At 26.9% G+C, this 12,991-nt stretch overlaps 1 protein-coding gene across 2 annotated transcripts; it reads right to left on the bottom strand.

Annotated features, from left to right (window-relative positions):
- Positions 1-1,880: 1,880 nt before the first annotated feature.
- Positions 1,881-12,344, bottom strand: LOC105202547 (alpha-tocopherol transfer protein-like). Of its 2 annotated transcripts, none has more exons than XM_039448714.1 (5): positions 11,990-12,344; positions 11,783-11,912; positions 9,951-10,303; positions 6,698-7,061; positions 1,881-2,315 (listed from the first exon to the last, which is right to left on the bottom strand). In XM_039448714.1, exons 3-5 carry the CDS (start codon positions 10,232-10,234, stop codon positions 2,058-2,060), a joined length of 906 nt encoding a protein of 301 aa, XP_039304648.1. In that variant the 5' UTR covers positions 10,235-10,303; positions 11,783-11,912; positions 11,990-12,344; the 3' UTR covers positions 1,881-2,057. The 2 variants fall into 2 exon arrangements, with proteins under 2 accessions (XP_039304648.1, XP_025994094.1); XM_026138309.2 differs by having other exon boundaries at positions 11,783-11,929; positions 12,032-12,344.
- Between the last annotated feature and the right edge of the window lie 647 nt (positions 12,345-12,991).

The raw sequence follows: 12,991 nt of genomic DNA, 5'->3' as shown, positions 1-12,991 counted from the left end.
AAAGTGGGATGGGTTTTTGTTTGCCTCCATAAGTGTCAAAAAATTGAAATTTTAAACAATCAATGGTTGTTTTCACTAGAGAACGAAAAAAACTAACTTTCTATAATTGCGGATTTTTAAAGTTTTGATTTTAAATTGTATTTTTAGTTATTTTTCAAAAACAAAAAATTTTGGGGTTTTGAAAAATGGTGGGATAAAGTGGGACACCAAAGAAATTCAGTCAAAACAGCCATTAAAACCAACTTAAATCGACTTTTATGTTTAATCAACACTTCTAAATAATGAATAATTGAAATTAGAGCAATAAAATCCTTCCCTCTTTCTATAATAGCTATAACATTTAAACTTATACTTCCTTTGATGGTTTGCAGCTACTGTCACATTATACTAATATTTAATATTAATTTTTCTTTGTTTATAAGTAATAACATTCAAAATAATTAATAAAATCATTTAATTTGCACTAATTGCCTTCAAGAAAAAATGACTTCATTGGTGTGCTCCACTTTACTCCACTTGAAATGTCCCACTTTATCCTACAATGTTAATTTGCACGCAATCATTCATTACCGTAACTAAATTAAGTTTTTGTCATTTTTTTATTTAGAAAAATAATAAAAAAACAATAACTGCACATAACTTTCCTTCGTTGAACACTTAAAAAACTTGCTTAAATTACGAGTATGAACACAAGGAAAAACTTTATGAAAATAACTTTTAACGGTCTCGTACAGCAACAAAATGTTTGTACACAAACTCTAAAGCCTGATCTACAATATGCTTTTTGCTTCCTATTTCTTGCTTTTTGCCTCTTGCTTTCTTGTCTCTTCGCGCACTGTTTTACCGACAATCGTGTTTTTTGTCACGTGTTTCTTGTCTTTTCTGAAGTTCGTCAAATTTTATCTCAGACAACAAAGACAAAGAAACATGTTGGTTAGGTTAAATACGACCACGGTATCGTGGTGAATTGAACATAGTCTGATAAAAAATATGTCTGATAAAGAAAATAAAGCTGAGATACAAGTAAACGAAGCTTTTGGCGAATTGTTTGCTAATTTTGTGCAGAAAAATCCTTGCCTTTTGTGCATGACGATGTCTCTCGGCTTCGTATGACAAAAATACACAAAGCAAGGAAACAAAAAGCAGAAAGCACAAAACAAAAAGCAAAAAGGACAAGACAAAACGCAAAGAGCACATTGTAGATCAGGCTTAATGGCTAATTAAAATATTGTCATGATAAGCAACAGATGACAGTTGTTCGTTTTGCTCTAAACTCACTACATAGAAACTTTTTTTTATTTATTAATAACACAATAAAAAACATTTATATTTTTACTTTATTTAATGTTAAGAAAATAACATTACATTTATATTTCTACAATATTAAAATACATTTATATTTTTACAATATTAAAATAAATTTTTAATGAAAAAAGGGGAGATTTATCTTTTTATTTTTAACATTGAAAATGTTTTTAAAAACATTTAAAAAATATTATGTAATTATATATTATTTAAAATATTTTAAATATTTTGAAATATTTTTTTCTGCTTATGATTCTAAAAAGTTTTCTGAAAAACATTGGAAATCTCTAAATAATTTTTTTACTTTGAAAGTCTGTAAACACTAACAAATTTTTCAAAAATCTCTGAAAATTACTGAAAAATTTTCTAGTAAGCTTTAAAAGTTTCTGAAACTACTAAAGAAGTCTCTAAAAATCTTTGCAACATGTTTGAAATTATAGATATTTTTAAGAAATTTTTATGATTTTTCCAAAAAAAATTTTAAAGAACGTTTTTTCACCAGAGAACATACATCATATCTTTATAATCAATATTTGAAGATCACGACGTGATGAAATGTGATCCTCACGCATTTCTATCTGGCAATACATAATATAATACAACCATTACGTAAAACATTACAATAAAGTGCAAAATACAAAGTAATATTACAAGAATAAATTCCATTAGAATATAATTACCTATAATTGTATTTGCATATACATGTTTAAATCACTAATTACATATAAATTGTATGAAATTATAAATCTTTATTAATCTATGTCGAGTTTTTTAAAATTACCCTCCACACCAAACAAATCGCTCGCTGACTTGCTCTTGCCAATTCTTAACGCCTCATTAACGCGTCCAGTAGCTTCGTCCAATAGAAACCATTCACGATAATCCTCGAGTTTCTTCACTTGAGCATCGGCTAATTCTTGTGTAAAACCTCCTTTTCCACCCATCTCATTCGGCAGCGCATCTATAGGTATGTATTTAGAAAGGTTTTCCAATGATGAATGAAAATGTATCTAGAATTAAAAGTTAAATAAGTTTAGAACAATTTATCTAAACAGTAAATAGAGTATACAGTAATATTCCTGCTGTAAATTTCCATAGGAATATTCCTATACGTGATCTATAGGTCTTGTATGTCCCATAGGAAAATGACCCAAGTGCTCTATAGGACCTACATAAGACCTATTATATAATCTTCATGAAATAAAAATATGTACATTTTTTTAAGAAATAGTATTATAAAGAATTATTAAGAATTAAATAATTCAATGTTTTTAACAAATAAAACTACCAATGTAACAAAGTAATTTGATAAAAAATGTGGTCTACTTTAACTTCGAAATGACTTTTCAAGATATCTGTATATAACAATGTATATGTATATATAATTCAAAGCCATTAACTTTTAAAATTTACCATTTGTTTACTTTTATTTTAAACTTGATGTTAATGATAAATTACAAAAAATATTTTGAATAAAAAAATACGTATTTAATTATTTTGTATATTAGTGTAAAAATTTTTTAAATACGTCATTTTTGGCCCTTTTGTTATCAATCATGATCACTGCTTCTACGCTGGCATATAACGGTCTAAAATACATATCAATACTTAGAGTGATCTCTTATTCCATCCCATAATATTCCCTTACCATATCCATCTATCCCATACCTGTCTCATACTCGTCCCATATCCATTTTATACCCATCTCATATCCATTCCATACCGATATAAAATCCATGCTTTCTTGTACGAATTTCATACATTATCCCAGTAAAAAATTTTTTATATATAATTATATATAGTTAAACAGAATTATGTATAAAATATGTCCACATATGTTAAAATATACATATAATAATGTATAAATATATGTAATTATATATAAATATGCATGATTTTTATATAAAATTATATATAATTATATATAAAAATCATTCATAATTATACATATATAATTATATATTATTATATATATTTCAATACATATACAGGGTGATTATTAATGACTGTTTCCACGTTTTACCATAGGAACATGATTTATCGACGGATACGTATTTCTAACATATTATTATATTAGAAATTACAAATGCGTGCTCCTATGGTAAAAAGTAGGAACAGTCATTAATAATCACTCGGTATAATATGAACATATTTGATATATAATTATATTTAACTATATATAATTATATGTAAAAAATTTTTTACCGGGATCATTCTTGTCCTATACGATATCTTTCTTATATTCCTACATAGGACCTTTTGGTTCTATATGAAATACCTATGGAAATTTGCTGCAGCAAATTTAGGACATTTATAGTTCACATTTAATATTTTTATATAAAAATATTTTTATTTATTTTTAGTTGTTATACACGTTTTCGCGAATTTACAATATTAAACTAACATTCATAATCTTATCAAACACCACTTTATTTCATTTCAAACCTGTCAAAAATTTCCAGGCAAAATTTTTTCACATATAATTATATATAATTATTTATGTGATTATACAAGATGTCTCACAACCACCGAACAATATTTTAACAGTATATTCTGGAGGTAAAGTACATGGAGCAAAAATTTCTAATACACAAATGTCAAGACTACAATACTTTCTAAATTATAACCGATCAAAGATAACTATTAATGTCTCGTAGAAATCGTGCCTGTAGTTGTATAGGCTTGCATTGTCAAATATTTAAGTAGAATAAGTCATTTTCGGAGGGCCGTGAATCTATTGAAGAATTCGCTCTGAAAAACCTTCAACTTCAAAAATTGATGCCAATGTGGAAAAAGTGCGAGCCCTCGTGCGATCAGACCATCAACTCACAGTACGAATGATTGATAGTGAGTTAAACTTAAACCACACCACTGCTCATTAGATTTTAACACAAAAATTAGCCATGAGAAAGGTGTCTGCAAAAATGGTTCTCAAAATTCTGACAATCTAACAAAAGGAGAATTGGAAAGAAGTGTGTCTTAACATTTTGGAACGGATTGAAAGTGACAAAAGCTTCTTGAAAAACGTGATTACAAGTGACAAATCATTAATCTTTGAGTATGATTCAGAAACAAAGAGGCAAAGCATGAAGTGACACACATCTACCTCATCATGTCCAAAAAAAGCAAAAAAGAGCAAATCAGAAACTTTTTCAAAAATGTAATTACAGGTGACGAATCATGGTTCTTTGAGTACGATCCAGAAACAAAGAGGCAAAGCATGGAGTGGCACACATTTGCTTTACCACGTCCAAAAAAAACAAAAATGAGCAAGTCAAAAATCAAAACCATGCTCATCTGCTCAAGGACAAACTGTTAATCAAGTTTTTTTTATTGTGAGGTTCTTGAAAGACTGACAATGAGAAAAAGAGTTGTTCGCGTTTGACCAAACATTGCTAAAGATTGAATGTTCCATCACGACAATACTTCCTGTCACATAACATTGTCTGTGAGAGAATTTTTAGCAAAAAAAACTATTCCTGTGATTCCACAATCCTCCTACTTCTCCTGATTTGAGTCCATGTGACTTTTTTCTTTTCCCCAATTTAAAGGAGTGCCTCAAAGGACGTTATTGGAAGACGGTACAAAATATCGAAAAGGCCGTAACCGAAAAATTAAAAGCCATTTCATTACAGGAATTCCAACATTGTTATGAAAAGTGAGAACAACGTCTGCAGTGATGTGTGGCCTCCCAAAGAGACTATTTTGAAGGAGATAAACAAGTTTCATAATTTGATAATTAATACATTATTAGAAAAAATCAGTGTTACTACTTTATTTACAGACCTTGTATAACCACATATAATTACATATAAAAAATTTTGTAACGGAAAATATGATTAAGTCCACAATTTTTAAACAGTTTTAATTTTTATTACAATTTTGATATACTAAAATTATACAATTTTAGTTTTTTCACGACTTGATAATTTAGAAAAGAATATACTTGAAAAAAAAAATTAAACAATCTTCATAAATAGAAGTAAATTAAATTCGATTTAACACACCACATTGTGTTGTGGACAACATAAATTAATAAGTGAAAAAGGCTGATCAAATTCGATCAATTTGATCAAAGCAAATTTTGAGAAAATTTTTGTATAATTTTTCAATTTCTAACGACACTTGAAGGAAAGGAAGACAATTTCCACAACCATCATGAAAGAGTAGCCCCTCAGAATGATAGAACACACATTTCATGGTTTTTCATCATTTTAAACCATTTCTAAATTATAGAGGATGGTAACTTTAAAAACTTCTTGTATATGACATTTTTTGCTAATCTTCACATTAAAAAATTTTCCTCCTCTTCTCTAATTTACAAGACTAATTAAAAATATATTTTTGAGAATATAGTTTTTATTGTAAAGTACTTATAAAATTAACAAAAACATGGTAACTATTTATTAAAATACTATATCAATAGTGAGATTTTTTCGAACAGTTGTGCTATTCACATTATTCATCTTATGCCACTTATTGTTTAGAATTTTTTGTTACCGTTTAAAAATAATTGCTGACATTACAGAATTACTCAATTGCTATGTTAATGTAGCAATTAAGTAATTATTTAACAGCAATATTTGCATTTTTAAGAAGTACATTTATTTGCAACAATATCAACATGATATAATTATATAATATAATGCAAATATTGTTTCTAAATAATTACAATTAACCCTTAAACACGACACTCGGACTGAGAAACCCTGTACAAAATTTTGATCGCTTGCTAGTGAGATAAAATATCCGGATTAGAAGAAAAAACTCTTATAAAAAAGACACCTAATTAGTGTCCAAAATGACACTCAAATAAGTGTTAATTTCCAAAAAGTCTCCAACTTGAGAATTAACACTCATTTGAGTGTCACTAGTTGGGTGTATTTTTCGTAAAGGAAAGTTTAAAGTCTCTACTATCAATTGCAATATTGATCAAAACTCAACTAGAATATTTCAAACGACACGAAAATAAAATCTTTTTGTCATCATATTTTTCTTATTAATTATAATTTTTAAAAAATGACAGTGCTAATTTTTTCTTAAAAGTAATACTCTTTAGCTTTAAAACGCCGTATTATAAAATTCTTCAGTTTTGTTGCGAAGATATGATTTAATTTAAAAAATGGATTTTCTACAAATCTTTATTTTGGCTTAATAGAGTTTTTTCTTAATAACTTCAATAAATCGTTCTTCAATATTGCCATTTATATTTAGTCACATTTCTAAAATTCTGATTTTTATTTATTAAAATTTTGTTGAAAAATATTAATTGGATCCAAAATTGTGACTTCTTAAAGTATGAATCTCGCAAAGCCTTGTGCTGTGTTTAAGGTTGGCCCCGGATGTGCTGTATGTAAGGATTAAACTTAATTAATCGATTTGCTATACTTACCATGTTTATTAACTCTTTCTTCATGAAAGGTTTGAAAATATTCATGATCAATTCCACGGCAGGTGGTGAGTTTATGACATGGATTTCCTTTAAACGCATCGGCACTGCTTCTTGAATGTAGTACAACTGTTTCTTGGATGCCAATGGACTTATTCGCGCGACATGACCAAAAGATATTTTACTAGCATCAATGATATTAACATAACCGTTATTTGTGCCATCCATTAGAAATAATATGTCCCATAACATAAAGGAATATTTGATAGCGTCATTGAAGATATAGTGAGAAGGGTCGGCATCCAGAAGTGTCTCATATACCATCTTGTAGCCGTCCTTTGTTACTCCATTTAGAGGAAAAAGAGCCCTTTTCAAATCAAATCAATTTATCTCAATTTATTAATATATCCCTATATAAAAATATTTGCAAAAACATTCTACAGTCTACTCTTAAATATCTAAAATTAAATGTTAGTATATTTATATATTTTGTAAAATTTATTTTATTTTCTGCACGGATTTTAAAACGATTATTATATTTTAAATATTATAAATCAATCATTTTACATAAGGTAACTATACGCAATATGGCCTGCTTGCTATTGATAAATAATTACATGATGAATTCAACAAATAAAGTTAATATTGTATGTCGTAAAAATCAATTGTTTGCAACAAGTCATGTTGACCTATAGTATACGACATATAATACTACAGTTTAACTGAAGTTTGTGTATTCCGTTATTGACAGTAAAGTCAAAAACAAAATTTTTGCAATTGTCCCTGATAAACATTTTTTTCAGAATATTTTATACGCCTAATTTTTCAAAATTTTTATTTAAATTTCAAAATTTTATGTAAATTCCAAAATTTTAAATTTTTTTATGTAATTTTTATAACTTACTCATATTTTCTTATATTTTTTTTATACGAATTGTAACATCTTTCAGAAATATTTTTAAATATTTATAATTTTTGATGAAACTTGAAAAAATTTAAAATTTTTTACCAGAAGTTATAAAATGGAAAACAGAATATTTCAGAATTCATCATTATGTACGAAAAATTTCTTAGAAAAATAGTTTTTTCACAAGTAATTTTTTTTATTGGACCGTTTCCAATTTGATTCATATAATGTTTTTTATTAATTAATACCGCAGAATGTTCGTGTTGTTTTCCCAAGAGATGTTGCTTACTGAGCAAATAAAAGTACAATGTGTGGCAATTGCAGCCATGATTTGGTAATATGTGACATTTTTTGACATTTAAAAAAAATTATTAAAATTATATAAGTTTTAACTAATAAATTATAAAAAACCAGAAACGAGTATTGTCAATATGTTATTTTACAAAATATATAATTTATTAATATTTTTTGTTGATTCTCTTGTTGTTTAAGTACGGAAGAAAAAATAAGGTGCATTTTCTATATATTTTACTCTTTTTTATTTTGTAATTTTAATCATTTTATAATTTGAAAAATATTATAACCTCGATATTTTTTTATTAGAATATTTATCTTAAAATATTCCAAGAATCCGCTCATAAAAAGATAATTTTGGGACACTCTGTATATACATGAATAACAGCAACTTCAATTAAACTGCACTAATGCTCACTAGCGTACATTAAAACTGTACACTAATATAACCTAAATATAAAAATAATATATCACAAATCTTTACGTTGCTTTTGTACGATGCGACGGCTTTAATACCCGGAAAAATTTTTTTCATATTATATATAATTATATATAATTATATAATCAAATATGTCCATATGCATGTATATTTAAATATATATAATTATATAAATATATATAATTATATAAATTGAGGGGCTGGAATCTATAAGGGATGTGCGGATTTCGTAGGATAAGTATCATCCACTGGGTTAACTTTGATTTAAACACAAAAGAGATACGTTATGAAATTTTCTACAATTGTCAAAATTATAGTTTTAAAGGCTCGAGAAAAAACCGATTTTTGTTTCAATTTTTCCGAGGATTTTTTCGGTTTTTTTCTTAAAGAAAAATTTATTGAAAAAATTTAAAAAGTGTAATATGATAGTACTTTATCAGTATCAAAATTATGTGTTTTGCGATATAATTTTATAACTCTAGCTCGCCACATTTATTTTCGAGTCCAAAATTTGCCATACTTCGATCCGTGAGACAACTCGATTTTTTGTCTTGTCACTTTCATTCTAATTAATATTTTAAAGTTTGTATTATAAAAATGAAAAAATATATAAACTAAATATCATGCACATAAGATAATAGCAGGTCGAGCGAATGATTTGAAATAATTAAATTTATAACAATATACAGGAAAAAGTAATTAAACTATGAAACGAGATTACATTTCAAAAGTTTACCAGATCAGGATATAGTGAACTAGAGTTAAAAATATTTGTGTTACTGAGAAATAACTAGGAAATGGAATCCGTATAAAGTTAGACTAATGTTAGTTTGTCTTCAAGTTTCTGTCGTTAAAGTATTTTTTTTGTTTCTAATAAAGTATGGGGAAAATACAACGCAAAAATATATAAAAACAAAATTAATGTATTTTTTAAATAAAATAAAACAAATACTTCTTGATAATTGCTAATATTCAAAATTCTTCACAAAATAATTAACATAAATATTAACTTAAATTAATCTTTAAACTAGTTGTTAGTATTACATTTGACCTTACAACAGTTTGTTTAATGATTAATAATTATTAAACCTCGGGTGATATAATATTCCAAAACATAAAGATTAGCTCAATATTAACTTCAGCGCTTACGAGTTCTATTTTAATGTTTTATTATACTGTAAAATTAGGTAGCATATCATTTGTATAGCAAAAACAATTTTTTGCTAAAAGCAATTTTTCAGAAAAAAACTGGAATTTTTCTGGTTTTTTTCCAACGATTTAAGAAAAGCGGTTTTTTAAAAATTATAGTCAAAATCGAAATTTGAGCGATATCCAAAATTAACTTATTATATGGTGGACAATATTTATCCCGCAAAATTTGTGCGTATCCCTTATAGAATCCTGTCTCTCAATTATTGTATACAATTATAATTGTATATTTATTCAATTATATATCTATTTGTATATAATTATATATATTTATATATAGGCGTATTTCATTGTATAATTACATATAAAAAAATTTTTTCAGATATACGATAGTGCATTCAATCAAATTTGCTATAAGTTATACAAATATTACATATTTGCTCATTAATATTTATAAAATAACTCACATAATTTTGAAAGCTTGTCGTAAGTCCTTTTCTGCGAGCGGATCCCGATTGCAAAAAAATTCTGGTATATGCGTCCTAGTTGTGTAATAATTCTCTATTGTCTTTTTCGTTGGTTCTATTTGATAATAATTGCTGTGAAGAAACAAAGCGAGAAAACTATCCTCAATTTTTGGCAAGTGCGGTTGTTTCTCGCACCATTCTTTCAGTGATTGTATATCGGATAGTTTCAATTGAGGATTTTTTTCCATTTCCTCTTCTAACGTGACTTTTCTTATTACTGACATTGAAACTTAATTTAAATTACAATAAAAATGTATTTTACTATATCTGATTGTGTTTGAGTAGAAAAATATCTAGAAAAAAAATGATTACAAGTTAGCTTTTATTATTTTAAATTTATAATATTAGACAATCCAATAATTGAAAAAAAAATTCTGTAAAATTAATTATTAGAAATCACAAAATAAAAAAATTTTTTTTCATAAATTATTATTATTTAAACAATAATTAATTAATTAAGCGTGCATAGCAGGATTAATATTCGGTAACTAATTTATATTCAGTTATACTTTTATAATATTTAAATTATATTTCTTGATCAAAAATGAAATAGAAACCTGTTAATAATTGTAACGTTCAAATTATAGAAAAGAAGAGGGTAATAAAGCACCCATTTTCATTTTATTGAATAACTTTGTTTATAATTAATATTTTCTATTGAAACTTGAACGATCACATTTGTCAGAATGTTGTTTAACAGATTCTAGACTCAAAATAATGAAATATTTATTATTTAGGACGTGATTTATAAAAATCTAATGCACTGCATAATCGGTAAAAGAAAAAAGTGGTTGTAATATGGCTATCCATAAAAATAATTTTAAAAAATTAGTTTAGTTTAAAAAAACACAGTACCCTGTTACAAAATTATATACTTTTAATTTTCCATTGTTTAGAATTTTCTTGATTTAGAATTTTTCTGCGTTCAGAAGCGTTAGAAATACCATTAGAAATTTCATTATAAATATCATTTTATCCCTATTTAACATTAAACAACACGCATAAAATGATGTTTCTAATATTTATAAACACCGCTCTTTAGAATGACAATCGATTTATTGAAGAAATATTTTGATATAAAAATCATATTAACAAAATTTCATGTTATTGTTTTAACTTTGTATAACTCAAATTGTATACGGCTGAATAAAAAGTTAAATAACAAAAAAACATTTAAGTGTATGTACCTTCGTGTGATAACACACTCAAGATTAAGAATAATGAGAAAGTGTATGTAATTAAAGGTTAAAAGTGTACTTTGAAAAAGTTTAGAAGTGTTCGAAAGTAAAAATCCCTTATAACAATTGTCAGTCATTATGTATTGGTATATTAGCATCATTAAAAAACGGCGGATTACTAAATGAATAACTCCATAAGCAATTGTTATAATACGTCACCTAATAACGAAAATAATAGGAATAGCCATATATAACTTACTTTATTAGGAGAAACTATTTGAAACAATATTAAAAATGCTAACAAATAAATCTTTTTTTTATACTATTTTTGTGAACGTCAGAATTATTAAAGAAGTGATTAAATTTATTTGATTTTTGAAAATATTATTATATCATCTTATTTATAATATGTAATACAAATATTTTAAAAATTAACATTTTTGTATTCTAAAAAGATATTTTTTATACTTGATATAAATATGATTATTATTATTATTACTATTATTATATGCATACATGATTCATGTATATTAATGTGCTTAAATTAAATACGACTCATAAATATTAACAAATTGAATACTTATGAAAAATTACCTTAACTTTTATTACTATGAAACACTTCTTTTCCTTCACAACGCTGTTCTTTCACCGTGCTTTAATTTAATTTAATATTTTTAAAGCTAGTGAAGATGTACCGTACAGTCCAGAAACTTGGTAAACACTGCTGGAATCAGTTTTTTACTGCAAATGTAAATTTCATTTGTATTACAATCAAATTCTAATTGGTATGTAGGAAATTACTTGTTACGATGCACGTAATCTTCTATGAAGATCATAACGCACATATAGACGTCAAGGTTACAGCCAATTGCCGAGTTCAAGATGAAAATTAAACGAAAGACAAGTAGAGAAGATAATGCACTCATTAACAACACATACGGTATGCGCTCGCAAGTTTGCCAATGCAAACCACTGAACTCAATACAAACTGGAAAGAGACATGGCCGGAAAAAAGCGGCCGGGAAGAGAGAGAAGTTATGTTAGTTTCTCTTTCTGTCGTAGGCCTCTTTTTTTAGCGGTACAAGCATCGTCAAAAGTATGCTGACTGATGAGTTCAGAGAACGATTCAGAGGCACTTTAGGAGATTTGACTAACTTTTAGATTGTACCTATCACAAATGGCAGGTTTTAAGAGCTTAAGAAGAAAAAAGACAGCCAACATAATGGTAACCTCTCTCTCTGACCGGCCTTTTACACACGATTTTTATAGGACGGCTCTTTCCAGTATGTATATTGAGTTCAGTGATGCAAACGCACATTCACTATGTTACCAATGTGTGCGTCATCCCCTCTATTCGATTCTCGCCTAACTCTGGTTCTTGAAATCGAAAACATTGATTATACCGCTACTCTGTGCCTGACGAACAACCGAAAAGTCTCAATTAAGGAAAAAAACTCTCAATTAAGGAATTATGAACAATTATGAACATATACACGCATAAACAGCCATTATGTTGTTCTAACTAACTTACACAGCAATGTAAATCTGTATGTAGAGGAGAAGAAGGTATTATGGCTACTGTCGACAATATGGCTATCCCTATTATTTCCGTTATTAGGTAACGTATTCTAACAATTGCTTATGGAGTTATTTATAGCCCACCCTTTTTTAGTGATGCTAATATGCCAATACATAATGACTGACAATTATTATAAGGCATTTTTACTTTTGAGCACTTCTAAACTTTTTCAAAGTACACTTTTAACCTTTAATTACATGCACTTTCTCATTATTCTTAATCTT

This window comes from Solenopsis invicta, chromosome 4 (assembly GCF_016802725.1).
Source record: "Solenopsis invicta isolate M01_SB chromosome 4, UNIL_Sinv_3.0, whole genome shotgun sequence".
NCBI lineage: Eukaryota > Metazoa > Arthropoda > Insecta > Hymenoptera > Formicidae > Solenopsis > Solenopsis invicta.
This window is presented reverse-complemented; position numbering and strand designations above follow the sequence as displayed.